The sequence below is a fragment of the Cornus florida genome, unplaced genomic scaffold (genome assembly GCF_030987335.1).
Source record: "Cornus florida cultivar Cherokee Brave unplaced genomic scaffold, ASM3098733v1 CherokeeBrave_3.0.0_Hap2_Chr11, whole genome shotgun sequence".
Classification (NCBI taxonomy): Eukaryota; Viridiplantae; Streptophyta; class Magnoliopsida; order Cornales; family Cornaceae; genus Cornus; species Cornus florida.
This window is the reverse complement of record NW_026775581.1, coordinates 61,197,066-61,222,192: the sequence shown is the minus strand read 5'-3', so window position 1 is coordinate 61,222,192 and position 25,127 is coordinate 61,197,066. Positions and strand designations below refer to the sequence as shown.

At 33.6% G+C, this 25,127-nt stretch overlaps 1 protein-coding gene and 1 long non-coding RNA gene across 6 annotated transcripts; one reads left to right on the top strand and one right to left on the bottom strand.

Annotated features, from left to right (window-relative positions):
• Window positions 1–227: 227 nt before the first annotated feature.
• LOC132283809 (uncharacterized) lies at window positions 228–8,348 on the top strand. 5 transcript variants are annotated; one of them, XR_009472141.1, is made up of 5 exons: window positions 228–416; window positions 2,330–3,806; window positions 3,916–4,059; window positions 7,255–7,408; window positions 8,220–8,348. It is a non-coding gene; the product is annotated as an uncharacterized LOC132283809 (long non-coding RNA). The 5 variants fall into 5 exon arrangements; XR_009472143.1 differs by lacking the exons at window positions 7,255–7,408; window positions 8,220–8,348 and adding an exon at window positions 1,750–1,832 and having other exon boundaries at window positions 229–416; window positions 3,916–5,843; XR_009472142.1 differs by lacking the exons at window positions 7,255–7,408; window positions 8,220–8,348 and adding an exon at window positions 4,188–5,459 and having other exon boundaries at window positions 230–416.
• LOC132283808 (disease resistance protein L6-like) lies at window positions 7,403–8,447 on the bottom strand. Its single transcript, XM_059785837.1, has 2 exons — window positions 8,236–8,447; window positions 7,403–7,956 (listed from the first exon to the last, which is right to left on the bottom strand). Exons 1-2 carry the CDS (start codon window positions 8,445–8,447, stop codon window positions 7,566–7,568), a joined length of 603 nt encoding a protein of 200 aa, XP_059641820.1. The 3' UTR covers window positions 7,403–7,565.
• Between the last annotated feature and the right edge of the window lie 16,680 nt (window positions 8,448–25,127).

The following is a 25,127-nucleotide window of genomic DNA, read 5'->3' as shown; positions in this document are numbered from 1 at the left end:
CTTTCCTAAAAGGTAGGGTATTGGTTTTTGATGGGATCCACTTATTTTTGAGTTTCAAGAGTAATAGTATAAAAGATGGAGTCCACCTTCTTTTAGGGACAAATTAAAAATGTAATAAGAAGTAGTGTATTAATTTTTAAAATGTGATAATTAATTAAAATAAGACAGCAAAAAATAAAATAATAAAATATTAATATGAGACAGAAGGAGTACAAACTAATTTTTTTTCCCAAAAAGCCACCTAAAGCAAGTTACGGATCAATCCTTCGTAAATCATTTTACGAGCCCCAATCATCCCGGTGACCTCAACCCTCTGCCCTCTTCTCTCTCTCTCCTACCCCACACACTCTCTCCTCAAACTCGCCTACACCATCGCCACTCCTCCGTCGCTGTGAAACTCTAGAAGAAAGCAACAGGTATGAAATCTATATATTTGCATGTATATCTTTGTATATAAATATGCGTTTCTGATTTAAAAAAAATTCAATTTCATTCTAAAATCCGGGTCCGGCATGGCTTTGTATTTGGGATCCAGATTTCCATCGTTTGGATCCAGAATACTCCTCTTCTGGGTAACAATTACCAATCTCTCTGCGCATATGTTTTGTGTTGATTTGATTTCCATGTGTGTGTATATGTATTTTTCAGTCTTCAATTCGATTTTAGTGTTGATTGGCTTCCTTAGTGGTGATTGGCTTTGGGTTGTTAATAAAAGAGGGCTTAAGGGTGATGAATTGATTGGGATGTATGTCGATCCAGAACTCCTTGAATTCTACTTTAAGTTGTTGAACACTAATAATGAGTAATATAAAACCACATGACTCTGAGTGGACTTTTGTTAAGGAATAAAATTGTTCTCATTAACATTTCTTATTACACAAGCGAGATCGTTTAACATAGGCTTAATTTTTGGTACCTAGAAAGGCTAAAAATTCACTCTTCAATATTACATATCAAACGTATAGAATTTGATTCATAACCTTCACAATCAAAACAATGTCAAAATTTAGTTCTATATCAAAAAATATCTTCCAACACCTCATTTAGAACAGAGCATGAGGACTAGTACCTTTTTCTGGAATGATGTTTTTAGTTGTGAATTGTCCATGTACTTAATAATGTATATAACATCATGAAAAGTTATCTTCTTGTTGTTCAATCAGTATAGAATACAATCAAAAGTGGAGGACTATTACCTTTTTCCTGGAATGATGTTTTTAGTTGCACTTATAATAATGTTCATTGTTCAGTAAGTTGAATACATGGTTTCATTGACTCTAATTGGGAACCTCGTCATGCTTGAATTGATTTAACCCTTTTACATAACTGGGATTACAAAACGCCTCAAATAAAAGAAAGAAATAAGTAATGACTAGAGAACCAAATGGTGTAATAAGGGTTTAGAAGGAAAAAAAAAAAAAATTGATGGTGGAGGAGTTAGGCAGCATACTTTGTGGGTAGCGGGTGTAGGAGGTGGAGAGGAGAGAGAGAATGGAGAGAGGGAAGAAGAGGGAGAGGAGAGAGATGGTTGTGATGATGGAAAATTGGCACTGGACGGTGCCCAAGGTGGGAGGAGGTGGCCATGGTTGGGGTGGAAGTGGTAGGTGGCTGTGGCTGTCATATTTGTTTCATATGGGTTATGTTCATTTAATAAGATCTTTTTATTAAAAGTGCTTTAGAAAGACAATTATGACATTCATAAGTTATTTACTCATTTATTTATTTTTTATATTATTACTGGTTCTGAAGCTGGGGACAAGCGATGCCAAGAGGACTCGGTATTGTTTCATCTATTGTGAGACAATGAGCTTATTCTAAATCAGAACTCAATGGTAGGTATTTTTATCTTCCTTAGGTGCCATCTTAGGATATAATTAAAGCCCCGGTACCCTCATCTAGTAGGCTATGGGAGATTTATACATGACATGGGTGATCTAGGGTCCCTTTTGAGCTGAAACTTTGAAAAAACTGTAATACTGATGTGTCAATGGGTGCAACATAGAGAAATTGTAGAGTCCTATGCAAATACAGAATCTGATACCCTTTTTTAATCCCTATTGATCAGTAGATCAGCATTCCATCAAGCAAGTCCTTGGCCCTTGGGATGTGAGAATTTACATGCTATGCATTTGGCCAGTATTGAATTTAATGTGAAGTATTCGATTTTTTTGTTAATTTTCTAATATAAGGTACGGAGGTGGGCAATAAAGAAAGACTATAAAGATACTACTAATATCTTTTGAATTAGTTCCACTTTCCTTATATTTTATATAAACACTTGTTTGTTGAGTATGTTATCTATGTTGAATAAGCACTTGTCTGTTTGCAGCTCCAAAAGATGGTGCCTTTTATCATGAATATGCACAGCACATTGTGTAGTCATTTGGCGTTGTTGGATGCTTTTGTGTTTCAATTGCTGCTGCCGATCTGAACGTACTTCAGTAATTTTATTTTTTATTTTTTATTTTATCAGCAGCAGCAGAAAAAATAAAGATTTGAAATATTCCAACTTTGGCTTAATGATTTTTTTGTCAAAAAACCTATAAGCTGAAGTTAGAGTACTTCAAATCTTTGGGCTTTTCAGAAGCAGAAATTGCAGAGTTATTGTCATCTGTACCTTATATCCTTGGAAGAAGCCTTGAAAACCAAATCATACCTGCTGTTCAAGTCATTAGACGTATTGTTGGTACCAATGAGGATGTCTTGAAAGCAATCAAAGCGTGCTATGGAATACTTGAATTAAAGTTGGAGAAGGTGTTGGAACCAAATATTGCAATCTTGTTGAATCATGGTGTACCCAAGTCATTAGTCCTAAAATGGTTTATACCCAAGTCATTAGTCCTAAAATGGTTTATGAATAAACCAAAGTTCCTACTTTTAAAAAGTGATCTGTTTAGTGAGGTGGTCAATGATGTTAAAAAAATGGGTTTTGATCCCACAAATTTGCTATTCATGTCAGCGATGCATTCAATGGCAATGAATCAATGATGAGCAAATCACCCGGGGAGCAAAAATTGGGAGTTTATTCTAGTTTTGGTTTGTCAGAAGTCGACATTATTGCATCATTCAAGTTAAAACCACTGTGAATGACTGCTTCAAAGGAGAAGATCAGGAAATCAAATACTTCTGCTATTTAGCTTGGAGAAGAGGATGGTGTACTGTTCTACAGCTTTTGATGTCGAAAAATCTGATTGAGGAAGACGTGAGCTTAATATATGCACTCAAAATGACTGAAAAGATGTTTGTGGGGAAGTTTATGAGCAAGTATCAGAATGTGATTCCTGAATTCGTCAAGCAAGTCAAGGCAAGATACAATTTCAAGGGTTTCCCTTTAATTTAAGAACATGAATGGCTGTAATATTTGTGGAATTTAAGAACAACTTCACTATATTGTATTACTAGTCCATAGAAAATCACCATGTGGAGCTTATATGGTAGTTGTATGGGGTAGTGGCAGTGGCAGTACTAAACGCAGCTCAGGAGAAGTTCCCTTAGCATCCATTAGTTCTGGAAGAACGACATCAATTGAAGGATCGCAAAGTCCTATTAGTGATTCTTCTTTTTTTTTTCCCCTTCAAAAAACTATGGTAGACATTTGCTTTTTATGCTTAAGATAGATTTACTTCAATTTGTACAATTTAAGCATCATTTTGTTGTTCTTGTACGATGATGCATGGACAATTCAGTTTGTTTCCTCCTAATCTTATGAACTACTGGTCCTTCGTTTTGCAGTCACTCATATGAGTTGTACTTTTGTTCCTGTTCTGTGCTTTCACCGCATGGTATATTGTACAGAGAGCTTTAAGGTACTAATGGTTGGCATGCTTTACATGTTGGTTGAACTCCACTTGCAAAAGCTTCCAGGTTGATTATTTGAGTTTATTAACTAATCATAAAAATATTTGACTTCTTCAGAGAGCTTGTGCTTTGATGGGTGTTATGGAAGACTTGTGCAAGGCTCACCATGTTAATTTCATTTTATCATATGCATGGTGCCTGTTTCAGGGTCTTTATCTCAGCCCCAAGCATCGGCATTACCTGCGTCTATCCACTAGAAAGGTATGATAGTGTGTGTGGGCATCCTTAATCTTGTGGAGAGTTTTGTGACCAATTATCATGACATGATATAGTTACATTATTATGAATAACCAGCTTGTTTTCCTGAGTTTCACACTGCTGTTTAGCAGGAAACTTTTTGTGACATTAGAGCAAGGAACTTCAACTCATAGTTCAGGAGAGATTGGTCCTGACGTCTATTGAGCCTAGTGGTTCACTAAAAATCTGTTTTATGACCTTTGATTTCTTATCACTATTTTTCTTTCTGTTTAATACAAAATATTGCAGAAGATTAGGTAAGAGATTGGGTAATGCCTACTTGTATTATAACTAACGGCATTCAAGTAAATTCTGCCATCTTAAGCTTTTTTAATGGATTTAACTTCTAATTCATTTATTTCTTGAACATCCTAATCATTAAATTGGGGATACAACAATATCACAAACATTAAATTAGGCGCCCAATTTCATTAAATTGGGGATACAACAATGATGCAAAGGTATTCCATTCTCTATTTAATGTAGTATAGGATGAGCTAAATGGTACATTTGAGATGGGCTGCAAGTTCAATTTTGTTCAATGTCTCATTTCAGGTTATTCTCTTTGACAATCATTTTTTTTTTGTTTTGTTTTGGTTGTTTAGAATTAGAATTGAACATAGGAAAAATATTGGAGAGTGATTTTAAACAATTGAATAATTGATTTCTTAAACTGAAACGACCCTAAATTGATACCATTTTTAAAAAAAATTTGGCATGACCTCCCCTAAAAAGGGGACTATAACCATCTGCTCAAATAAAAAAAAAACACAATGGCCCTTCCTGGCCTCTCAAAACACCTCCAACCTGTCCCAACACATAATACAATTAATATACTCCAACATCCCATCCATTCGTTCATTATACCTCAACATGGTTCATCTCATGGTAGAACATCTACACATCGTCTAATCCAAATTATCATAATTACAATTCCAAAATATAGTTACAATAACAAGAGTTCACAAATCTCTTTACCAAATATAACAAGTTAAGATATTACAAAAATATGGGACTTAATACAAAAATAGCAAAAAGAAGTCTTCTAATCCAAATTAGGCCTGTGGTGGAAAGTCATCCGCCATTTCTTTCCCGTTTCCTAAAAAAAAAATTATTAAATTATAGGGTAAGTATAAAGCTCAGTAGGTAGCACTTAAGACACGCTTCTTGTGTCCTCGTGAATCTAAACATAGAATAGAGCAATGAGAATGGGGATCAGGCCATGTAGGGAAACCACAATATAATAATCAATCTCCACATAATTAACATAATGCAATGGGAATGCAATGCATGCCGATGTCGCTCCCCATTTTCAAAATCAAAACCATCACTTGTAAACTGTTAATATAACCCACCCTTTGGTGACCCAGCAGTGACACGAGAGAAGGATTGGCTAGTGTCCCTGACCCTTGGTACCCCCGCAGCGTCATTATGGGGCCCAGCTAGCTCAACCACGCTAGGGCAATCTCCCTAGTTCCCTCTAGGCTATATTAACCTTCCGGCCCTTTGGTACCCCCGCGGCGACCGGGTTTTCACAAAACCGATTCATTATAATATTTTCCCAAAATTCTCTTTTTCTTTTCAACACATAAACATGCTCTTTACATAAAGCATTTAATCAACATAGTTCCATGGTTATCATATAAGCATGCTTTTCATACAACATATTTAACACATTCTCACATGTTCATATATCTCAATCAAGTCAATTTAAACTATAATTAACATAATTAAGCATTCTAAGACGCAAATCAAGTAGATCAACTCACTAAAGCACAAGATTTCATGGATTAAGGGCCCCTATCTCAATTTGTGTAAAACCCTCAAAATGGGTCTCTAATTTCGAAAGCCAAGGGGATACTCAAAGCTGAAATTGTTGGTATGAACGCGTAGAGCTCGCCGTGCTCTCCGTTTTGCCTCAAACGGTACTCAAATCCACCAAGTATTGAGTGAGATACCCTCATTGAAAGATTGACAGAGAAAAGAAAAAGATAAAGCACAACAAGAGAGAGAGAGAGATTTAGTGGGGAGAGAGAATGAGGGTTGGAAATGTGGTCTCTAGACCACTCTTGATATAGTGGTGGGTCCAACCACTTTTAAATTTCTTTTCCCTTTTCATTTTCTTCCATTTTACACCTCACACATATAAATGCATCACATACAAATACCACTTAATCCACATAAATTAAAATGCACAAAGTGCAATGGATCCAATTAAAAACCGGTACACAAAACGTGAAAAGACTGAAATATCCTTGCATCAACGAATCACCAGAAAAATGAAAAATGTAGAAAATTGGAAATGAGATCATGCATAACATTGTAGCCTACAACTTAATTACAAATGCTACACCAATCTAAATGTACAACGTGCCTACTTTCTGTTGTAACCAGGTGTACTATCTAGTAACAAGAACATCTAAAATTCTTTTCTTAACCCCCCAAAAAGAAAATGATAGTTTCGGTTGGATGAGATGAGTTAAAACTTTCGATTTTTTTTATTTTTCTTATTAGATCAATACTCACCTCACATCTTAAATAACTTAAATTGAGTTCTATTTTCAATTAAAATCCGAGCTGATAGTTGTCCAAGCCCATCATAGATGATGCTGGCAAATTCAGGTTGGTCAACAACTTAGCTCCCTAATTGGAACCTATGTGGATGCTACCATGAATATTATTTAGAGCGTGTGGATTATGAGGTGACATGAAAGAGACTTAAGAAAACATTAATCAATGCAAAAAATTTAGTGCTGTAAATTTTTACCATGCATTCCTCAAATACAGCAGAGGCTTCTTGTCGATCCCACAACCTACTGCGTAGTCTTGGATTCTCAAAATCTTCTTGACGGACGATTTCCCTACCAAGATCTCTTAGTTGATCATGCATTATCAATACATTATCATTTCCAAGTTTTACTAGAGACATGAGCCGAAGGACATTAATTTCTGTCTTCGGAAAATAACCGCAGTCATCCCACATGTAAAATGGATATGTTTTATCCATCCCAATAAAAAGACATGCAATATCAAGAAATATCTATTTTTGCTCATGGGTTAATACATCATAACTTACTCTCAATTTTTCCTGAACTTTATGATTTGGTATTTTCTTCAACTTCTTCGATGTATCTTCCCATACTGTTTTTGGCTTGTCAGATAGAAATGAACCTATAATCTCAAGAGCTAGAGGAAGCCCTGCAGTAACTGATACCACCTCTCTAGAGATACTATCAAAGTCCATTGGAGGTAACTTTCCGAAAAGCATGAATGCTGAGAAGTTGAAGAGATTGGTCTGGGTTCATAAATGGAGGTTCGTAAGTCTCTTCCACTTTAAGACTATTTAAAACATGTTTGTCTCTTGTTGTAACTATGATCCTAGTTCCTGGACCAAACCAATCACGATGTCAATCAAATTGAGACTCTTCATCCACATCGTCAAGAACAATGAAAACTTTCTTATTGAGAAATCAACTTTTGATAACTTCGATTCCATCGTTAACATTAGTAATGAGAGGGTGCGGTTTAAGAGTGTCGTTGAGAAGCTGGTTCTGCAAATCAACAATACCTTTATCTTTGTATTGTTTGACCTTTTCCCGAACATCCGCAAGGAAGCTACAACAATTTTTAAAGTCTTGGAGGAGCTTGTTGTAAATGGACTTGGCAATAGTTGTCTTGCCAATACCACCCATGCCAAGGATACCAACAATCCTTACATCATTTGAACCAACATTTAATAATCTCATCATTTCATTCAGATGATCATCAATCATAACTAAGTAGTCACTTGTAAACATGCATTTTTTCTTCAGGTTCAACGACACTGTTTGAACAATCGTTTCTACTAATTCCCCTTGATGCCTGATTAATGTCATGATGAAAATGAAAAATAATTAGTGACCGAGACATAAACAAGGAGCTAAAATAATGATTGATTTGTTCTACCTTAGGAACGAGTAATTGACTCATGAAACCAACATATATCATATTGTTTTTCTTCTTATAATTTTGTGTTTGTCCCTCTAATTTGATAGTTTTTATTGGATTCCAATGCTATTATAGAGTTCCTATATACATATATATATATATATGCAAAGAATTTAACATAAGGGGGTTATTAGCAGGAAGGGATTAACATACCCATCAGCTTCTTTGTTGACATGCCAACCATGGAGTTCTCCAACCTGTGTGAGTGCCTCTTTCCATTTCATAACAGTGCATTCATCAAAACAGTTCTCGTGCTTGCAAAAGGCTTCCTCGTAACTCCCAGATTGATGGTTCACATCCGATGGTTCAACATCATAGAAGATTGGCAGAATCGATTGTCCATTGCTTCTCTTGCAATCCACCATCTGAGCCAGCTCGTGGAGGCACCATTTACTGGAAGCATTGAGATTGGTATATAGAAGATCGGGATGGAGATACTGGACTCCCTGATTGCTTCGAGGAGCTCAGGGCCGATCTCTTCTCCTCTGCGAAGCTCATTGTCATCCCGAAAGGTGCGAACACCTGCGCCATTGAGATTGGTATATAGAAAATCTGTGAACGTGCGGCGAGTGTCTGGCCCTCTAAAACTCAAAAACACTTCGTATTCGCCTCCTGGAACAGGAACGGAAGTGGCTGAAGCATCAGACTCCATTTCAGATATAATCTCCAGTGTCTTTTCTGCTCGATCGATCCGAAACACAATATTGTGGAAGATAAATCTTGTACGAGTATTACCAACCCCTATGATACCAAACTCAAATCTCTCTAACTCACTTCAGTGTTTGGCCTTTGGATCTGCAAATTGAGACATTCAAACACCCAATTTATATTTGTAAATCTCTCTCGATCGATCGATGATGTTTGGGTAATGGATCTGCAAATTCTCTATCTGGAATTGGAAAATGATAGGCTCAACACAACCCATACACGCAAATTAACTTTCCCAGTGAAGTCAACAGGACAATATATCTTTCGGCTAAAGAGGCAGCTTTTTCCTAGAAATTTCCAACATCAAGAAATTTCCTCACTTCAAGATACAATGTACCTCATACTTATTGTCAAGGTATTTACAATCTTAGAAAAATTACATACATATAAAAGTAATAATGTTGGACTCAAATTACAAACCACTGGCGTCAGCAGAACCCATGTTACAAAAACATGGACTTTAGTTTCAGAAAATTGTAACCAGGTCCAACTTCAAATAAATTTGTAATTAGGAAAAGAAATGGCAAATGAATAACTTGTGTCTCCTAACCGTTAGAGTACGGTAAAATAAACACAATAATTTTAATTAGTTTATGCAGCAAGTTAAATCAATTATAAATTGAAACAAATTTAAAATATATAAAACATCCCAACTAATTTATTTTATTTAATAACTTGAATAATTGAAATGTAGACCATCTTTATTAACATCAAACATTGGTGACTCTACTCTACACCAAAGTGCATTTTTAATAGTCTATTAATAAAAACAAACCACAAACTTATTCTCTAAGTACTAATAAAATTAAACATTTAATTACAAGATTCACTGCCAAACCCATCTACAATAATTACATCTAATGCAAAAAGATTCTCTCTTACTTATTTCCCTATACAAAACTCAAAACTCTATACCCAGCCAGTGGCCATATCAGCATAATATATATATATATATATATATATATATATATATATATGTGACAATTTCAGTTTAATTTCTTTAATATCATCTTCAAGCTTTTTAAGTATTATATTCCTACTTTCTTTCTTGATCAGAGTATATATCTTCTATAATTTCATGATGAGGTACCTTGATGCTTTATAAGCATTTTCATGTCCATTAGACGCAGTCTTGTAGGTATCTTTATGTCATATATACATCTTCTATACTTCAATATATACATTTAAGTATAAAATTTCTAATGAATACACTAACCTTGGATACTTTCTAAGTTTATTTATCCTTACTTATACAATATTATAATCACATCATATATTTAATTTTCAAAGAGAATGAAACAATAATAACTGTTGAATTCGCTACAGATTAACATGTGACATTTAAAATCTATGTACTACTTGTGTTAAACTACGTCAATTAAATTAAAGAAAGTTTAAAATTTGTACCATTTTGAGATAAAAAAAATTTAAAAACTATATTATTTTAAATTAAAAAAAATTCATCATACTTTAACGTTTAACGTTGTTCTCTCTCCCTCATCTTTTTTAAAAAAATATCCACCCTCTCCTCTTTATTCTTATCTTAAACAAGCTATGATGGTCTCTGTTTCTCTTTTAACCTCACGTTCTCTTTCATCTTTTCTATATATAGGGCTTTTAGTAATATTTTCCTAACTCTATCAACATTCATGCTTATATGTATATATCATTTTCCAATCATTACTGTTGCTATAAAAGTTGTACGTCTTGCAATCCTTAAATGATCGGACAAAGTATCACTTATTAATTAAACCTCTATTTGAGGTTTGTTTATTCACAAGTGGTCGAGCTTTGATTGGGAATAGGAAAGTGATTTCCAGCTTCGTTAGGGGATGAGCATTGACCCAGCATTACCTATTATAATCAAATCAATGCATTAGCCGGCAAATATTGTCCTAAACAAATTCATAAATGACTAGACTCGAGGACCCACCATGATGAACAAAACCATATACTGTAGAGATAGTGATTTTAAGAATAGCTTCAAAATGATATTTTGTTGTTACTATTTTATTTAGATGTTATATAAAATAATAATGGTTTATGTGTGAATTCATGGATGAATAATAAATTTAATTACGTCAATATTAAATGTAAACTTAGTTGTCCATGAAATTGAAATTGAAATTGAGGTGTGAACCTGAGGTTTGTTTATTCACTTGCCGCGCATTGATGGGTAATAGGAAAGTGATTTGCAGCTTTGAGCATTGACCCAGGATCACCTACTCTACCAGAAAGTAAAATTAAATCAATGAATTAGCCACTAAATAATTGTTCTAAATAAACTCACATGTGAATACATTTGAGGATGAGGTGTGGTGGCCCCACACTATTGATTATAGATTGATAAAAACAAGTAACAAACAAATAATACGAAGAGAACCATTTCTATATAAATAACTACCTTGAGAAGACAAACCACCTTATTTTTATATCAAAGTTTTTCACTTTTCACTTTTAACTTTTCAATTTTATTTTTTTATCCATCTTTTGGTGAGAAGTGCTTATCACCATTTTGGTCGTTATTAGCCCAAATCTATATAATTAATTAAAACGTAATCTATTACAGATGGAAGAATAAATGATTAAAGAATCTTGGATATTAATCAACAGGGAAGATAATATTTAATTTTTAATCACTTTATATTATGGTATTTGAGAAACTCTAACCTTTACCGATGAATTACTGAACTTCTTTGGTAATTTCTATAAATTCTCCAAATAACACTGTTTAATACTTTCAATTCACTTCACTTCTCTACCTTTTAACTCATTTATATTTGGTTCCCCAACAATCATCACACAAACCAATACAAAATAAAAGTTGAAAGTAAAATTAAGCGGATTTTATTGAAGCCACTATTTGAAGAAATAAATCAAAAGTGACTTTTGATTTCATAAATAATTGAACAGCTGAATACATTTAGCGTGTTTGGCAAATGCAGTCGTTCTTTTAGTGGTATGTATGTACCCTATCACATTCAGTAACTCTATTATTTTTAATTTTAGGAAATTTTCACGCAATTAACAAGTTTGTCAGATTGGGTAATTTTATCAAGGCTATGCAATATTTCAATGATTCCAATTTGTTTAAAACTTTATCGAGTTCAGGACAACAAGTTACAACGATCTTTTTTGACTTTTTTAAGTCTGTTTGACAGATATGTTTTTGTAGAAGGTATTTGGATTCACTCATCTCCTAAAGATGCAAATTGTGGCCAAATTTATTTTGTAATAAATAATTTTTATTTTTTTTATTTTTTTATTTATTTTGCAGCATACACAATTTCATAGCCAATAGTCTCCATTTCTCTATAATTGTCTTTGTAGCTAAACCTGTTATTTATTGGTACAAACATATTTGGGATTATTACATATAAATGGGGTCAGGGCACCATATTTACTTAGAGGCTGAGTCAAAGTCCCATAATTTCTCTAAAATGTGTTTGACCCAAAAACTGATGTGGCACATGAAAAAAATACTGTTTCATATTTTTGTTGCCTAAAATACCCTTCTTCCTATTTTATTTGTTGCCTAAAATGCCCTTTTCTACACTTATCTATTTTCAAGCCCTAATCCTCTTTTCACATTCCATTCGTGCCGGACTCGTGAAGCTCAAGTGTTCTCTCTCTCTACCCTAACCCTCACTTCATGAAGCTCAAGTGCTCTTGATCGGTTGAGTCGATTACAATTATAAATCAACCTTCGCAATAGCACGATTCATTGTAAAATAGGGCTATTGGTCGGGTAAGTCGAACCACTGGGACTGCGCTAATCTATGGCAACTTAAGTGTCTAGAGTCTTTTTAGAATGATAGGGGTGTTCATAGAGGATTTGTTGGTTGTCACTTAAGCTATGAAATTAAGGTGTATAAAATAAAAGCTTGCAAGAATTTAAAGGAGATGAAAGACAAGTAAAGAGGACTAGGGAAGTGAATCCGCTTCCATCCCTATACACATGCTAGATTAGAGCTGAATTGGGGGAAAAACAATATATATTATGGTCATGATACATAGCAACACTTGGTTGCTATAATATCCTCAAGAAGTTCATTAAATCTGAAGCAAGCATGATCCATCAAAGGTTAACATGTTTAGACTACCTAACTAAGGTGTAGCTTAACCACATTTACTTGAATGAAAGACCATCAAGCCCTAGATAAAATGACGAAGCACATGAAGGTAAGAAATAAGCATAAATCATCAAAGGTTTCACCTAAGCAATGATCTATCAAAGTCCTTATCAACATGCCATTAAACCATTTCATAACCTTGCCTCCATTCTCACCATGAAAACTCAAGCAATATGATTAATATAAGACATCATCTAAAACAAGATAATCAACTTAAAGAAATCATCCATACATATATCAACATTCATTACAAGAAATGAAGTGCTCTTGGTTATGAAAAGACCATAGAATATACATTTTAATCCCTAAAATATTGTCTAAATTAGAACATGCTTACAAGGGAGGGGCCTCATCACCTCCCTAGATGGAGGTTTAGTTACCCATGGGAGCTTTAGAAGAAGGAAGAAGCTTGAATGCAACCTCCATTTTCGAGCTCCCTTCCCTTGGCTTCAAGAACTCTATCTTTTTCTCCTCTTTTTTCCCTCCAGAAATCTTGCAAAGATGAGATATCATATTGTTTGTGTGGTTCCCCTCACCTTGTAGACATCCTCTCCCACCAAACAAGGCTCAACTCCCACCAAAAGACATCTCCAACCAACCCATAAAGATGGAAATCAGAAATGAGGGAATCAATGTGCAAGTGGGTTGAAATGATGGATCCCGGAGAGCATTCTGCTCAAAGTTTGAGCGCTCTAAATAAGCACTTCGAGCGCTCGAAGTTGGACTAGTATGCTCCTTTCTCTTGACCTACTTTGCACTACTTTGGTAAAACAGCCATAACTTTCTGTTCCGAACTCCAAATGACGAACCGTTTGAAGATTTGGAAAGCTAATTTAAAGCTCCAAATACACCTTGTTTCAATGAAAGTCCAGTTCTCGAGTTTGATAGGTCAAAAATGGTGAGCAAAGTCAAACTCCACTGTTGCCAGAACTTTAGCCTTGAGCACATTGTTATTCAAAGATTGAACAAAACATCATTTTTGCTCCTTTTTTGCCAATGAACCTGAAAATATATAAAAACGTGCAAATGAAGATAATATATATAGAATAATCGAATAATGGACTTAACTAATGCAGCTAAGGGCACTTGAATATGCAATATTCGGCGCTTATCAGCTCTCTCTCTCTCTCTCTCCCCCTCTCTGTAACAGCTCAAGGCAGGCCACACATCTCGGCACACAACATCAGCGAACATGGAGGTTTTCTCCACTTTGTTTCTCTCTGATGACTGATTCTATTTGGTGTGAAATGAAGCCAGACCTAGGTTATATCTCTCTCTCCTTCACAATTTAATTCAAGGACGAATCTAGGGTTTGAGGTAATTTCTCTCTCTCTCTCTCTCTCTCTCACACACACACCCGTTTTGGGTGGATCTCCCCCTATAATTTGTGTAATTGAATCTGGTCACTGTTAATGTTTTATGTATGCTATTTAAGTTCATATTTAACATTATTGAGTTATGTTTTGGTTCTTTTGTGGTTGTGTTTTTTATTTATTTTTATTGTTAATCTCAATTAAAATTTGAAATATTGATGCAAGATTAAATTTATACGGTAATCTCAATTTTTTTTATTATTTTATTTTATTTTATGATATTTGGTTAGAAAAATAACTATTCTATGTTTTGTGCTATTTTGTAAGTTAGTTATTTTATTTTTTTGGGATCAATTTTGTTACTAGTTTAACATATTTATTTTTGTAGACCAGATATATATAGTTGACATGAACACAAGGTGCTAAACACACAGCACCATACACATAAAAGGTGAATCTTGTTATATCTGAATATCCTATCCTTGTTGTAGAGACTTAAGTAGTGAAGAAAATATAAATAATAATAAAAAAAGTGTCACTCATTTCTTATTTTGCATTATATAGTATGGGTGAAATCCAGTATAGATTCAATAAGTGTTTGATACAGTAATTCTCAGTTGGAGAGAGAGAGAGAGAGAGAGAGAGAGAGAGAGAGGAGAGAACCAACTAAAAATGGGAGGGGAAAAAAATTGATTTCAGATTGTGGGCTACTTTTGGTACTCTGTCCTGCATTTTGAAAATTTTCACTCAAAAGGTATTAACTAAATTTGGTGGCTCTCTGTTACAACCCTCCTGGCTTTTAGCTCATCAGCCAAACTGACATGTACTGTGTGCAATGTTTCATGCTCCCAGAGAAACCCTCTTTAAAACAGACCTTTAGAAAGAGAGAAACAGCAGCAGATCAGGAGCACGGTAGAAAGAGAAACAGGACAGTATTCTAGAGAGAGAGGAAAGGAGATCGGCATTTGAAGGAAGTGAAAAAAGGAAGAGTAATTAACTTCCAAAAAATAAATAAAAAGGTAGAGTAATGACAAAGGTACTGCATTTATACCCACGCCTACATCAAAACGAGAGCGCTTGATGATTAACCACCGCCTCTGCTACTGTAAAATATAGAGTACTTACTAGTATATACTTGTGTGTATATGTATAATTATATATATCTACACGAATATATACTCTACCCAAGTTTTTTTTTTACTTTTTGATTGTGTTTAGTTTATGTTTATTTACTTCTTATTTTCACCTTTGTTTGTTAACTAATATTTCAATCTAGGTGGTACTTTACTAATAATTTAACACCTTGAGCTAGCAACTGACATTGCCAACTCTCATTAGATATATTATAGTATTAATTATCATATTGTTTATTAAATTATCAAACATTGGGAGGAGAGCTTCGAACTATGATTAGAGTTGTTGGTCAAGTGATTCTTCACAGCTTATTTCACTTTTTATTTTAGGTGGTGTTTTTCAGTCATGGATGTAGGACACAATAAAAATCTTTTTTTTCAATTATACATGGGTATACCGTACCCGGACTCACAATTATAGAAATTTTGTGCACTTCTTTCTTTAGAAAATAGTGCAGGGAAAGCAAAAAAGAGCAAGCTAGATTAAACTCAGAAGTATAAAGCAATAATGAATCTGGATGCCATTACAGTTCTTAAATCCACATAGTGATAAGATGATGGCCTGCATAATGTCTGGAAGTGACTAATGCGATATAAATTTTTTTTTATAACCCATCGTAAGGCATGTTAGAAAAAAATTGGATAACATATATATAATATACATATATACGAGTTACTAGTGCATTTTCAGTTTTCAGTTTAATTTCTGAGGCCTACCCAATTGCAAAAAAGAAGCCTTTTTACAATTACTACAGGATCTTTCAAAGTTAATTACCAATTGCAGACTCCTTTTCATGATTGCGCAAAAGCCCATCCTCTTCCTCAATTGTCTGTGCTCTAACAGGGGGTCCTCCAAAACTCATGTGGTTGTATTTTGTTAGTGATGCCTTATTGAATTCGTAGCCAGGTTCTGAATGCATATATGAAAGAAAGTCAATCAAATTACCATCCCTCTTCTATTATATAAATATAGAAACACATAGATACATACAAGCATGAATTCATAACTAAATAGATATACTGTTTGATAACCCAATTTAGTACTTAATTTTTATCCAATTATGTGCATTCAACAACATATTTTGAATATCACTTAAAATAAATTAGAGCCATTTAAAATGAGGTAAAATTTTAAGTGGCAGTGACTTCACTTAACTCCTAAAACTTCAGTACTTAAACTTATAAAAATAAATAATAATAAATAAATTAATTAAGTACTTATTCAATTTTATCAAAAGGGATGCAGAAAAACCCAAAAAGATAAACATATGGTCATAAAACAAGGCATAGCATTGGTAATACTAATATGACACCTCTTTGCATTATTTGGAATCAAACTAGAAATAGAAGTTAGAACTAAATTGAAGAGTAACACTGCTTTTTGTATAAATATCAACATTAAGATGCATCATGCTTATTTTTTTATCTAATATATTCTACACCCATGCATATATATAAATATATTGTAGAACGTAAATATTAAATTGATGACTTAATATGAATGTCACAATTAAACAACAAAACAATTAAACATATTCCCAAAGTTTCTCATTTTCTCTATTTGATTTTCTAATATTAGTTAATAAGTCGATGTATATGTCTTAAGACGACTGCTCGTGTTCATTCTAGCTTTTCGTGTTTATGGGTTATCTTGTTCTGGGATTTGTACCTGTAATTCTTGTTTTGCAAACTAAATCCTATTTGGTGAAAATTTTTATGAACTTTTTTATATAATTAATTTTTATTTTATTTTATGAATTTTAGTTATAAATATTTGTGAAGATAATGACTAAAACAGAATCTCCCTTTGCAGGATTTGAAAGACTAATTGGTAAATTTGGGTTGAACTTGAGTCTTGAACAAGCTGAAGGCCCTTATTGTGGACAATAATTTTTACAATTATAGCATCCTACGGACCTTCTATAATTTTAAAGTGCTTTCATCACTTCATACTAGTAAGTTATATCTTCACACGCACTCACACACACGCACACCCACCCGCACGCACGCGCGCGCACACATTATGTTTCCATTAGTGGACAAATTAAAGTTTTTGATCCACACATACATACACACACACATTATTTTTTCATTAGTGGACAAATTAAAGTTTTTGATCTTTATGTTGTCTTTGAAGTTTTTGGCATCCTTTTTTTTATCCACCTTTTGTTGACACACACACACACACACACACACACATATTATTTTTTCATTAGTGGACAAATTAAAGTTTTTGATCTTTATGTTGTCTTTGAAGTTTTTGGCATCCTTTTTTTTTGTCCACCTCTTGTTGTCTTTGAAGTTGTAAGTTATGTGGTTGGAACATAATCTTCTTGTGGAACATAATCTTCTTGTTGAGTTTGCTGAAATTTATGTGCCACCTCAACTTTTGGGTCAAACTTATTTTAGGCAAACTATGGGACTTTGACTCAGCCTCTTAGTAAATATGGTGCCCTAACCCCATTTATATGTAATAATCCCTATCATATTTAACTTTGGAGATTCCAAAGACTTTTGTTTTCCCTTCCTGAAAAGCTTGTCAATTCAGTTTTCGAAACATATGTTTTTTTTTAGTTTAGGATTTTGATTGCTTTTGATGAATTTGCATCAAGTATTCCTATACTTGATCTTTCCCTTTTTATCTTTTTTGGTACATCAGGAAATGGATAGATTGTTTCTTCTTTCTGTTTATTGCTTGTATAATGGAAATTTACTCTTTTGGTTTGGATCTTATGAAACGTTTGGACTCGTAAACAAAATTTTTTTGCTAAAGTGTATCTGGTCTTAAACTAAGGAGATGGCATTTGTGTAAATGACTTAAGTAGTTATATGGAACTCACTTTTTCAGTTGGTAAAATTGACAAGAACATTATTCAGAATTATAAAAATAAATTTTCTATACTTTTTTTGACATCCATAACAAAGAATATCTCTTGGTTGATTTATTTAAGTGTTTATTAGGATTTATTTTTTACAACTGAAGTAGTAAATCATACTTGTACTGCTCATACATGTTCATTGGGGATGGAGCAAAACTTGTTCGTGATGCTTTTCAGCTTGCGAAGGAGAAATCTCCTTGCATTATTTTTATAGATGAAATTGATGCTATAGGCACAACGCGGTTTGACAGGTATGCCATATCTCTATTTTATGTGTAATTTTCAAATCTGCCTTGGCAATTTTCTGAATCTTGGTGTAATGGATTATGGATTGAATACTTAAGAAGTTTTGTTGATAGGAATATCAAGCTATAAACAAAGGCAGGCATGAGAGAAAAACATATTGGCTAGTGACTATGAGGCCCAAATTCTTGACTGGAAGGGACGCCCAAGGCCTATGCACTAAAAATAGAGAGGGGGGGGGGGGGGGGGGGGGAATAATTTTGGGCCATTTAACTTTTTACCTCAAAAACTGGAAAGTTAGGGCCATCATTTGTATATTATTGAAGGAATGATACTGACTTTTACAATCTTTTAGGAATTTTTAGTCCTCCAACTAGGGTCACATATAATTTTTGGTCAAAAATCACTAACTTGCATTTTTATTTCTTGTTTTAAAATGTTGAAAGCATGGGAGTATGGGATCATCGTATGTGGAGGTTTTGATTGATTGTTGTGGAGGAGAAGTTGTAGCTATAGAATTGGTTTTTGAGATTTTATTTAATTTCATTGCCGATAATAAGTGAGAAAAATGAAAGACTGATTTTAGTTGCTAAAGAATTTTACTAAAAGTCCAGTGGAGTTTTGTTTGTGTTCGAGATAGGCTATTTTTTTTTTTGGTCAAAAAAATGCGAGTACATTGCTGATATGGATTGCTAATATTTGTTGACCAAGGTGTCTATATGTGCATTATGCCTTGGATATTGGCGGCATAGACATGCCAAAGAGAGAGATATGTAAATCCCTTTGTCAAATCATGACATGGGTAAAATTCATTCACATGTCTATGAATTGGGCTCTATAAATAGGCATATGACATATGCACAAAATCATAACATTAGCACTAGTAAGTCTCAGTTGTTGATATATGGAGCGAAAGTATATAGAGCGAAAGTACTCGTTAAGAGATGCGTGGATTAAATGACGCCAGGCATGTAATCATCTTCTCCTCCTTTGGGATTTGGTATGTATTTATTTTTCAATGTGTTAAAGTGTGTATTTATTTTTCCTTCAACAAAATAACTGATTGTGTTTCTAAAAATGTAACCCTGTATGAAGTTGAGAACATGAGAATTGCCTCATGGAAATATAAATGGTTGTGTTGTGCTTGCCAATCTTGCTCTTTCCTTTTTGTGATTAGCATACTGAATTTGAGACTTATGTGATGCAGCTACTTAGATTTTGTACCATGGAAAATGAGGTGGTTTTTTGACAAGTGCAGACACTAGGGCTCAAGTTCTAAAAGGTTTATAAATTCTTCAACAGCAGTGCTAGGAAATTGATGATATTTTTGACAAATGGATGTAGTTCCTGTTTTGGAACATTGATGAATGGTGAATTGTTTTGCAACATTGACAAATGTTGATTTTTTTAATTGTAGAATGATTTTTTTTTGTATTGATATGCAGATACCATTCATACACAACTTAAAAGAGCCATGATTGAAATAATTTAAAGATTATCCAAATGATAGAAATAATTTATAGGAGAAAACTATAATGATGATACATGGAAAGAAGATTAGTGAATGGTATTAGAATACATATGATGATACATGTTAATATAATGATACATGTTTAAGACGGAACTGACATATGATTTGGCTTTATAGAGAGATATGTGAAGATCTATCAATTCATCACATAGTCAAAGGTGCATAAAAACATTAATGCCACTATTATGAAAAATGCCAAACAGAGATGTGTAAGACCCTTTTGTTAAATCATCACATGGGAAAAAGATAGAATTGTGGTAGGTGGGCTCTATATTAGAAGACATGTGATGACACACATGTTAAAAGATAGAATTGTGATATAGAGAGATATGTGATGTGCTCTTTAATTAGCGATGTGGGGTGTAATACCATTTTCAATTTAAAAAATAAGTGTCTTTTGCGAAGGTACCACTTTTTTTCCAAAGGTACCACATTTTTTAACTAAAGGTACCACTTTTTGACATCCAGGTACCATGTTTTCTAAACACTCGCTTAGCTAACTTGGAAAATATTTTGTGTTATTCATAGCCCTAATTGAGCTGTTTATTGATCTAATGTGCTCCTTAATTAGCGATGTGGGGTGTAATACTATTTTCAATTGCAAAAATAAGTGCCTTTTGCGAAGGTACCACTTTTTTCCAAAGGTACCACATTTTTTAACTAAAGGTACCACTTTTTGGCGTCCAGGTACCATGTTTTCTAAACACTCGCTTTGCTAGCTTGGAGAATATTTTATGTTATTCATGGCCTAATGAAGCTGTTTATTGATCTAATGTGCTCCTTAATTAGCGATGTGGGGTGTAATATCATTTTCAATTGCAAAAATAAGTGCATTTTTTTGGCGTTCAGGTACCATGTTTTTTAAACACTCACTTGGTTAGCTTGAATAATATTTTGTGTTATTCATAGCCCTAATGGAGTTGTTTATTGATCTAATGTGCTCCTTAATTAGTGATGTGGGGTGTAATACCATTTTCAATTTAAAAAATTAGTGCCTTTTGCGAAGGTATCACTTTTTTTCCAAAGGTACCACATTTTTTAACTAAATGTACCACTTTTTTAAGCGAGTGTTTATTTTGTGTTATTCATGGCCCTAATGGAGCTGTTTATTGATCTAATGTGCTTCTTAATTAGCGATGTGGGGTGAAATACCACTTTTCAATTGCAAAAATAAGTGCTTTTTGCAAAGGTACCACTTTTTTTCCAAAGGTACCACATTTTTGAACTAAAGGTACAACTTTTCGGCGTCCAGGTACCATGTTTTCTAAACACTCGCTTAGCTAGCTTGGAGAATATTTTGTGTTATTCATAACCCTAATGGAGCTGTTTATTGATCTAATTTGCTCCTTAATTAGTGATGTGGGGTGTAATACCATTTTCAATTGCAAAAATAAGTGCCTTTTGCGAAGGTACCACTTTTTTTTCTAAAGATACCACATTTTTGAACTAAAGGTACTACTTTTTGGCGTCCGGGTACCATATTTTCTAAACACTCGCTTAGCTAGATTGGAGAATATTTTGTATTATTCATGGCCCTAATGGAGCTGTTTAAAGATTTAATGTGCAACCTAATTAACGGTGTGGGGTTTAATACCATTTTCAATTGCAAAAATAAGTCCCTTTGGAAAGGCGTCCAGGTACTATGTTTTTTAAACACTCACTTTTTGCAATTGAAAATGGTATTACACTAGGGCCTCTACAGCTGCCTAATCCTTCTCCGTTCCAAGGGAAAACTCTGCATTGGGTTTTCATGAATTAGTATTGTATGACTTATTATACTAGGGCATCACTGAAATTTCTTCGACTATTACATGGTACCTGGAGGCCAAAAAGTGGCACATTCAGTTAAAAAACGTGGTACCTTGGCAAAAGGGACTTATCAATTTTCTACTCCAATTGACTATTCATCAATATTCCAAAATAGGAACTAAATCCATTTGTCAAGAAAATCATCAATTTCCTAGCACTGCTGTTGAAAAATTTATAAACCTTCTTATTAAATAGAAGAGCCTAACATATATTTATTAAACAGAACAACCAAAATCCATTACTTTTCATTAAATCAAAACCATCAAGTCAAGTACCATGTCTACAAAATATTTTAAGTCACCACGAATGTCAAAAAAGTTATCATCCATCCAATCTAATAAAGTCAACAAGAAATAAAAAACTAAATCACTAAATTTAAAGGAAGCAATCATTGTTTGCAAAATAAGAACACAATTATTAAATTTGAACATTTATTAGTCCCCACTCGTCCATACGAAGTCTTAATTGCAATATTAGCCCCCACTCATCCATACAAAGTCTTGATGGCAAGAATCGATCCTCCTGTCAAAAAAATAAATAAATAAAGTTACTACTATATTTAATTGTATCACATTAACAAAAAAATTAACCAACCTTAAAGAAATAGGCGAAACGGAAAAGGTGAAGGTACCAAACTGAAAACATGGACAAACTTTAACAATTGCATTATTGAAATAGTTATTTAAAAGTCCCAAACAGCCTTGCCGATTAAAATGGTGTGAAAAAAAAAAATCTACCATACCAACTATTTAGACGTAGTATATGATAATTAAGAAATATTTGTAAGCCAACAATAAAACCAGCAAAATATAGAATGAAACATTTTTTACCAAGCAAATAATAAACTTGTTCATAGTTTCACCATAGTTGAAATGAGGTTTGTAAGAAACATTAAGGGTAAGACTAGGAAGATAGTTTAAGTATGAATGAGACCATATTATCTATGGGTGGTAAAGAATGTTAGAAATACCTGAGTCTAGGGTTAAAACATTATACACATATTAGTTTACAAAACAAATGCTAGCAACAAAAATTGTTCATTTCAATTTTCAAGAATTTTCAACATTAAAAGGCCTGTCCAATCTATCCTTTTAAAATTTTAATGCCATCAAATCTCTTGCTCTCACTAAGCTATCAAGCATGTCCACTACAAAAACATATTCTTACTAAGCTTGCCCTACAACAATGAGTGATAAAAAATCATCCATTTAAATGATCCAGTAGAATATGCTACTCCATTTAAAAGAGTCAATGGGACCAATAATTTACTGATTTAGGATCACAATAAATACATGACATTGAAACTATGATACCAAATAACCAAAGTGGTGCTAGAATGTAAAATAGGACAACAGCCCCCTGTTCAAAGAAAATCTGGGCATTCGGACTATCCAATGCTCCTACCACATTTATGCGAGTTATGACCGAGGTACTCAAACCATTCTTGGGCTCATTTGTGGTTAAATTTTGATGACATATTAATATCTAGTCATACAAGTAAAGAACATTTAGTCCATTTGCACCAAGTCATGGAGGTTCTCCGTAAGGAGAAGCTTTAAGTAAACTTGAAAAAGTGCTCTTTCTGTGCGACAAAGTTGTGTTTCTTGACTTTATCAGATCGATGGTTTGCAAGCTGATCCTGAAAAAGTAAGAGCTATCCTGAAAAATTTAGGAAGAATCAAGAGAATTTTTGTAATTTTACCAAGATTGTAATAAAATGTTAAAGTGAGAAAAAGTTGCCAAAAGATTTGGAGGGAGTTGCTAGAATTTTACAGAAACAAATATTTTAAAGAGAACGAAGTATCACAATAAATTTCAGTGGAAGGTACTGACTTTTAAAGAGAGAATACGAGGATAGACGTACTTTGACATAATTGCTGATAGTTTAGAGAGAGAATAAAAGAGTGTAGAGAACATCTCAAAAGGAAGAGAGTAACAGTTTTAGAGAACTTAAAAAACGAAAATGGAAATTTTGGAGAAAGGGGGAAAAAAAGAAATTTTAGAGAGAGGTGGTAATGGAGGTGGGGGGGTTATGGAAGTGAATTTGATTGTCATGGTGTGAATATGGGATAGATAATGACAGTTATGCAATTAGGTTTCAGTAAGGTTGATTGTGATGAACTGATGGTTATCTACAGATGTCAGAGTTGTGAGTTTTAGTGGAGTTGCTAGCAGACAATTAGGTTGGTGGATGGTGGCCATGGTGATGGGGTTTCAACCAGAAATGGAGAAGTGATATTCTGGTGGTGTAGGTAGTTGTCAAAAATATTGTAAGTGATTAGGGAATGAGTGATGTGCTAATCAGATATGGCTTTATGCTAAGAAGGTCAACAATGGAAATGGTTTAGCAAGTGGAAAGACTAATAGAAAGCTTTAGCTAGAATAAGAAAGATCTTTCTATGATTTTTAAAGATTTCTTAAAAGCCTGTGATAGGGTCTTAAGAAATGTAACATGATATATCTTAGAAAAGGGAAGAAATAATAAATAGAACATAGTAACATATAAAAGACACATATAATGGAACTGTGACTATAATGAGAAAATTTGGGGGGAAAACAAGTGACTTTCTAATTACTATAACTTTACATCATGGATCAGCATGGAGACGTTATCTTTTGTCTTAGTTATGTATGAACTGAAAATATACATTAAGCTGAAGTTACTTAGTACATACCATGTGCTGGTGCTATTATTTTGATTGATGGAACTAATGTAGGGACAATCTAATTATAGGTATTGAAATAAATTCTAGAAAATAGAACTAAATATTTGTAATGTAAATTTACTTAAACTAGGAATAAAAATGAAGATAAAGCAAAATTTGAAAATTATTAGATACTAAAATGCGAATAATTTCATTACCTAGGCTTTATTGTTCATATAGAAGGACAAATTGAAGATGACATTCCTTACAGAATTTAAAACAAGATACATTAAGTAGGGGAGTGCTTTTTTATGTGCAGTTGACGTATACCATTAAAACTAAAAAAAATATTATATAAGCCATACATAATTTATAGGATGGAATGAGGAGTGATTAACAAACATGTTCATAGATGGAGTGTGGGGAAATGCTAATATTGAGAAAATGCATGCTAACACAAGAAAGAATAAAATTAGGAATAAATACAATTTTCAGATGGTTTTTCTTTCCTGGCAATGCATTCATGAGAGTTGAGACAGATGAAGCAACACACATTGGGAATAAGATAAAATAAAATAAAAAAATGATTAAGTTGGTTACCAATAACTACATATGCAACTAGAAAAAAACAATAACTACATACGCGACAAA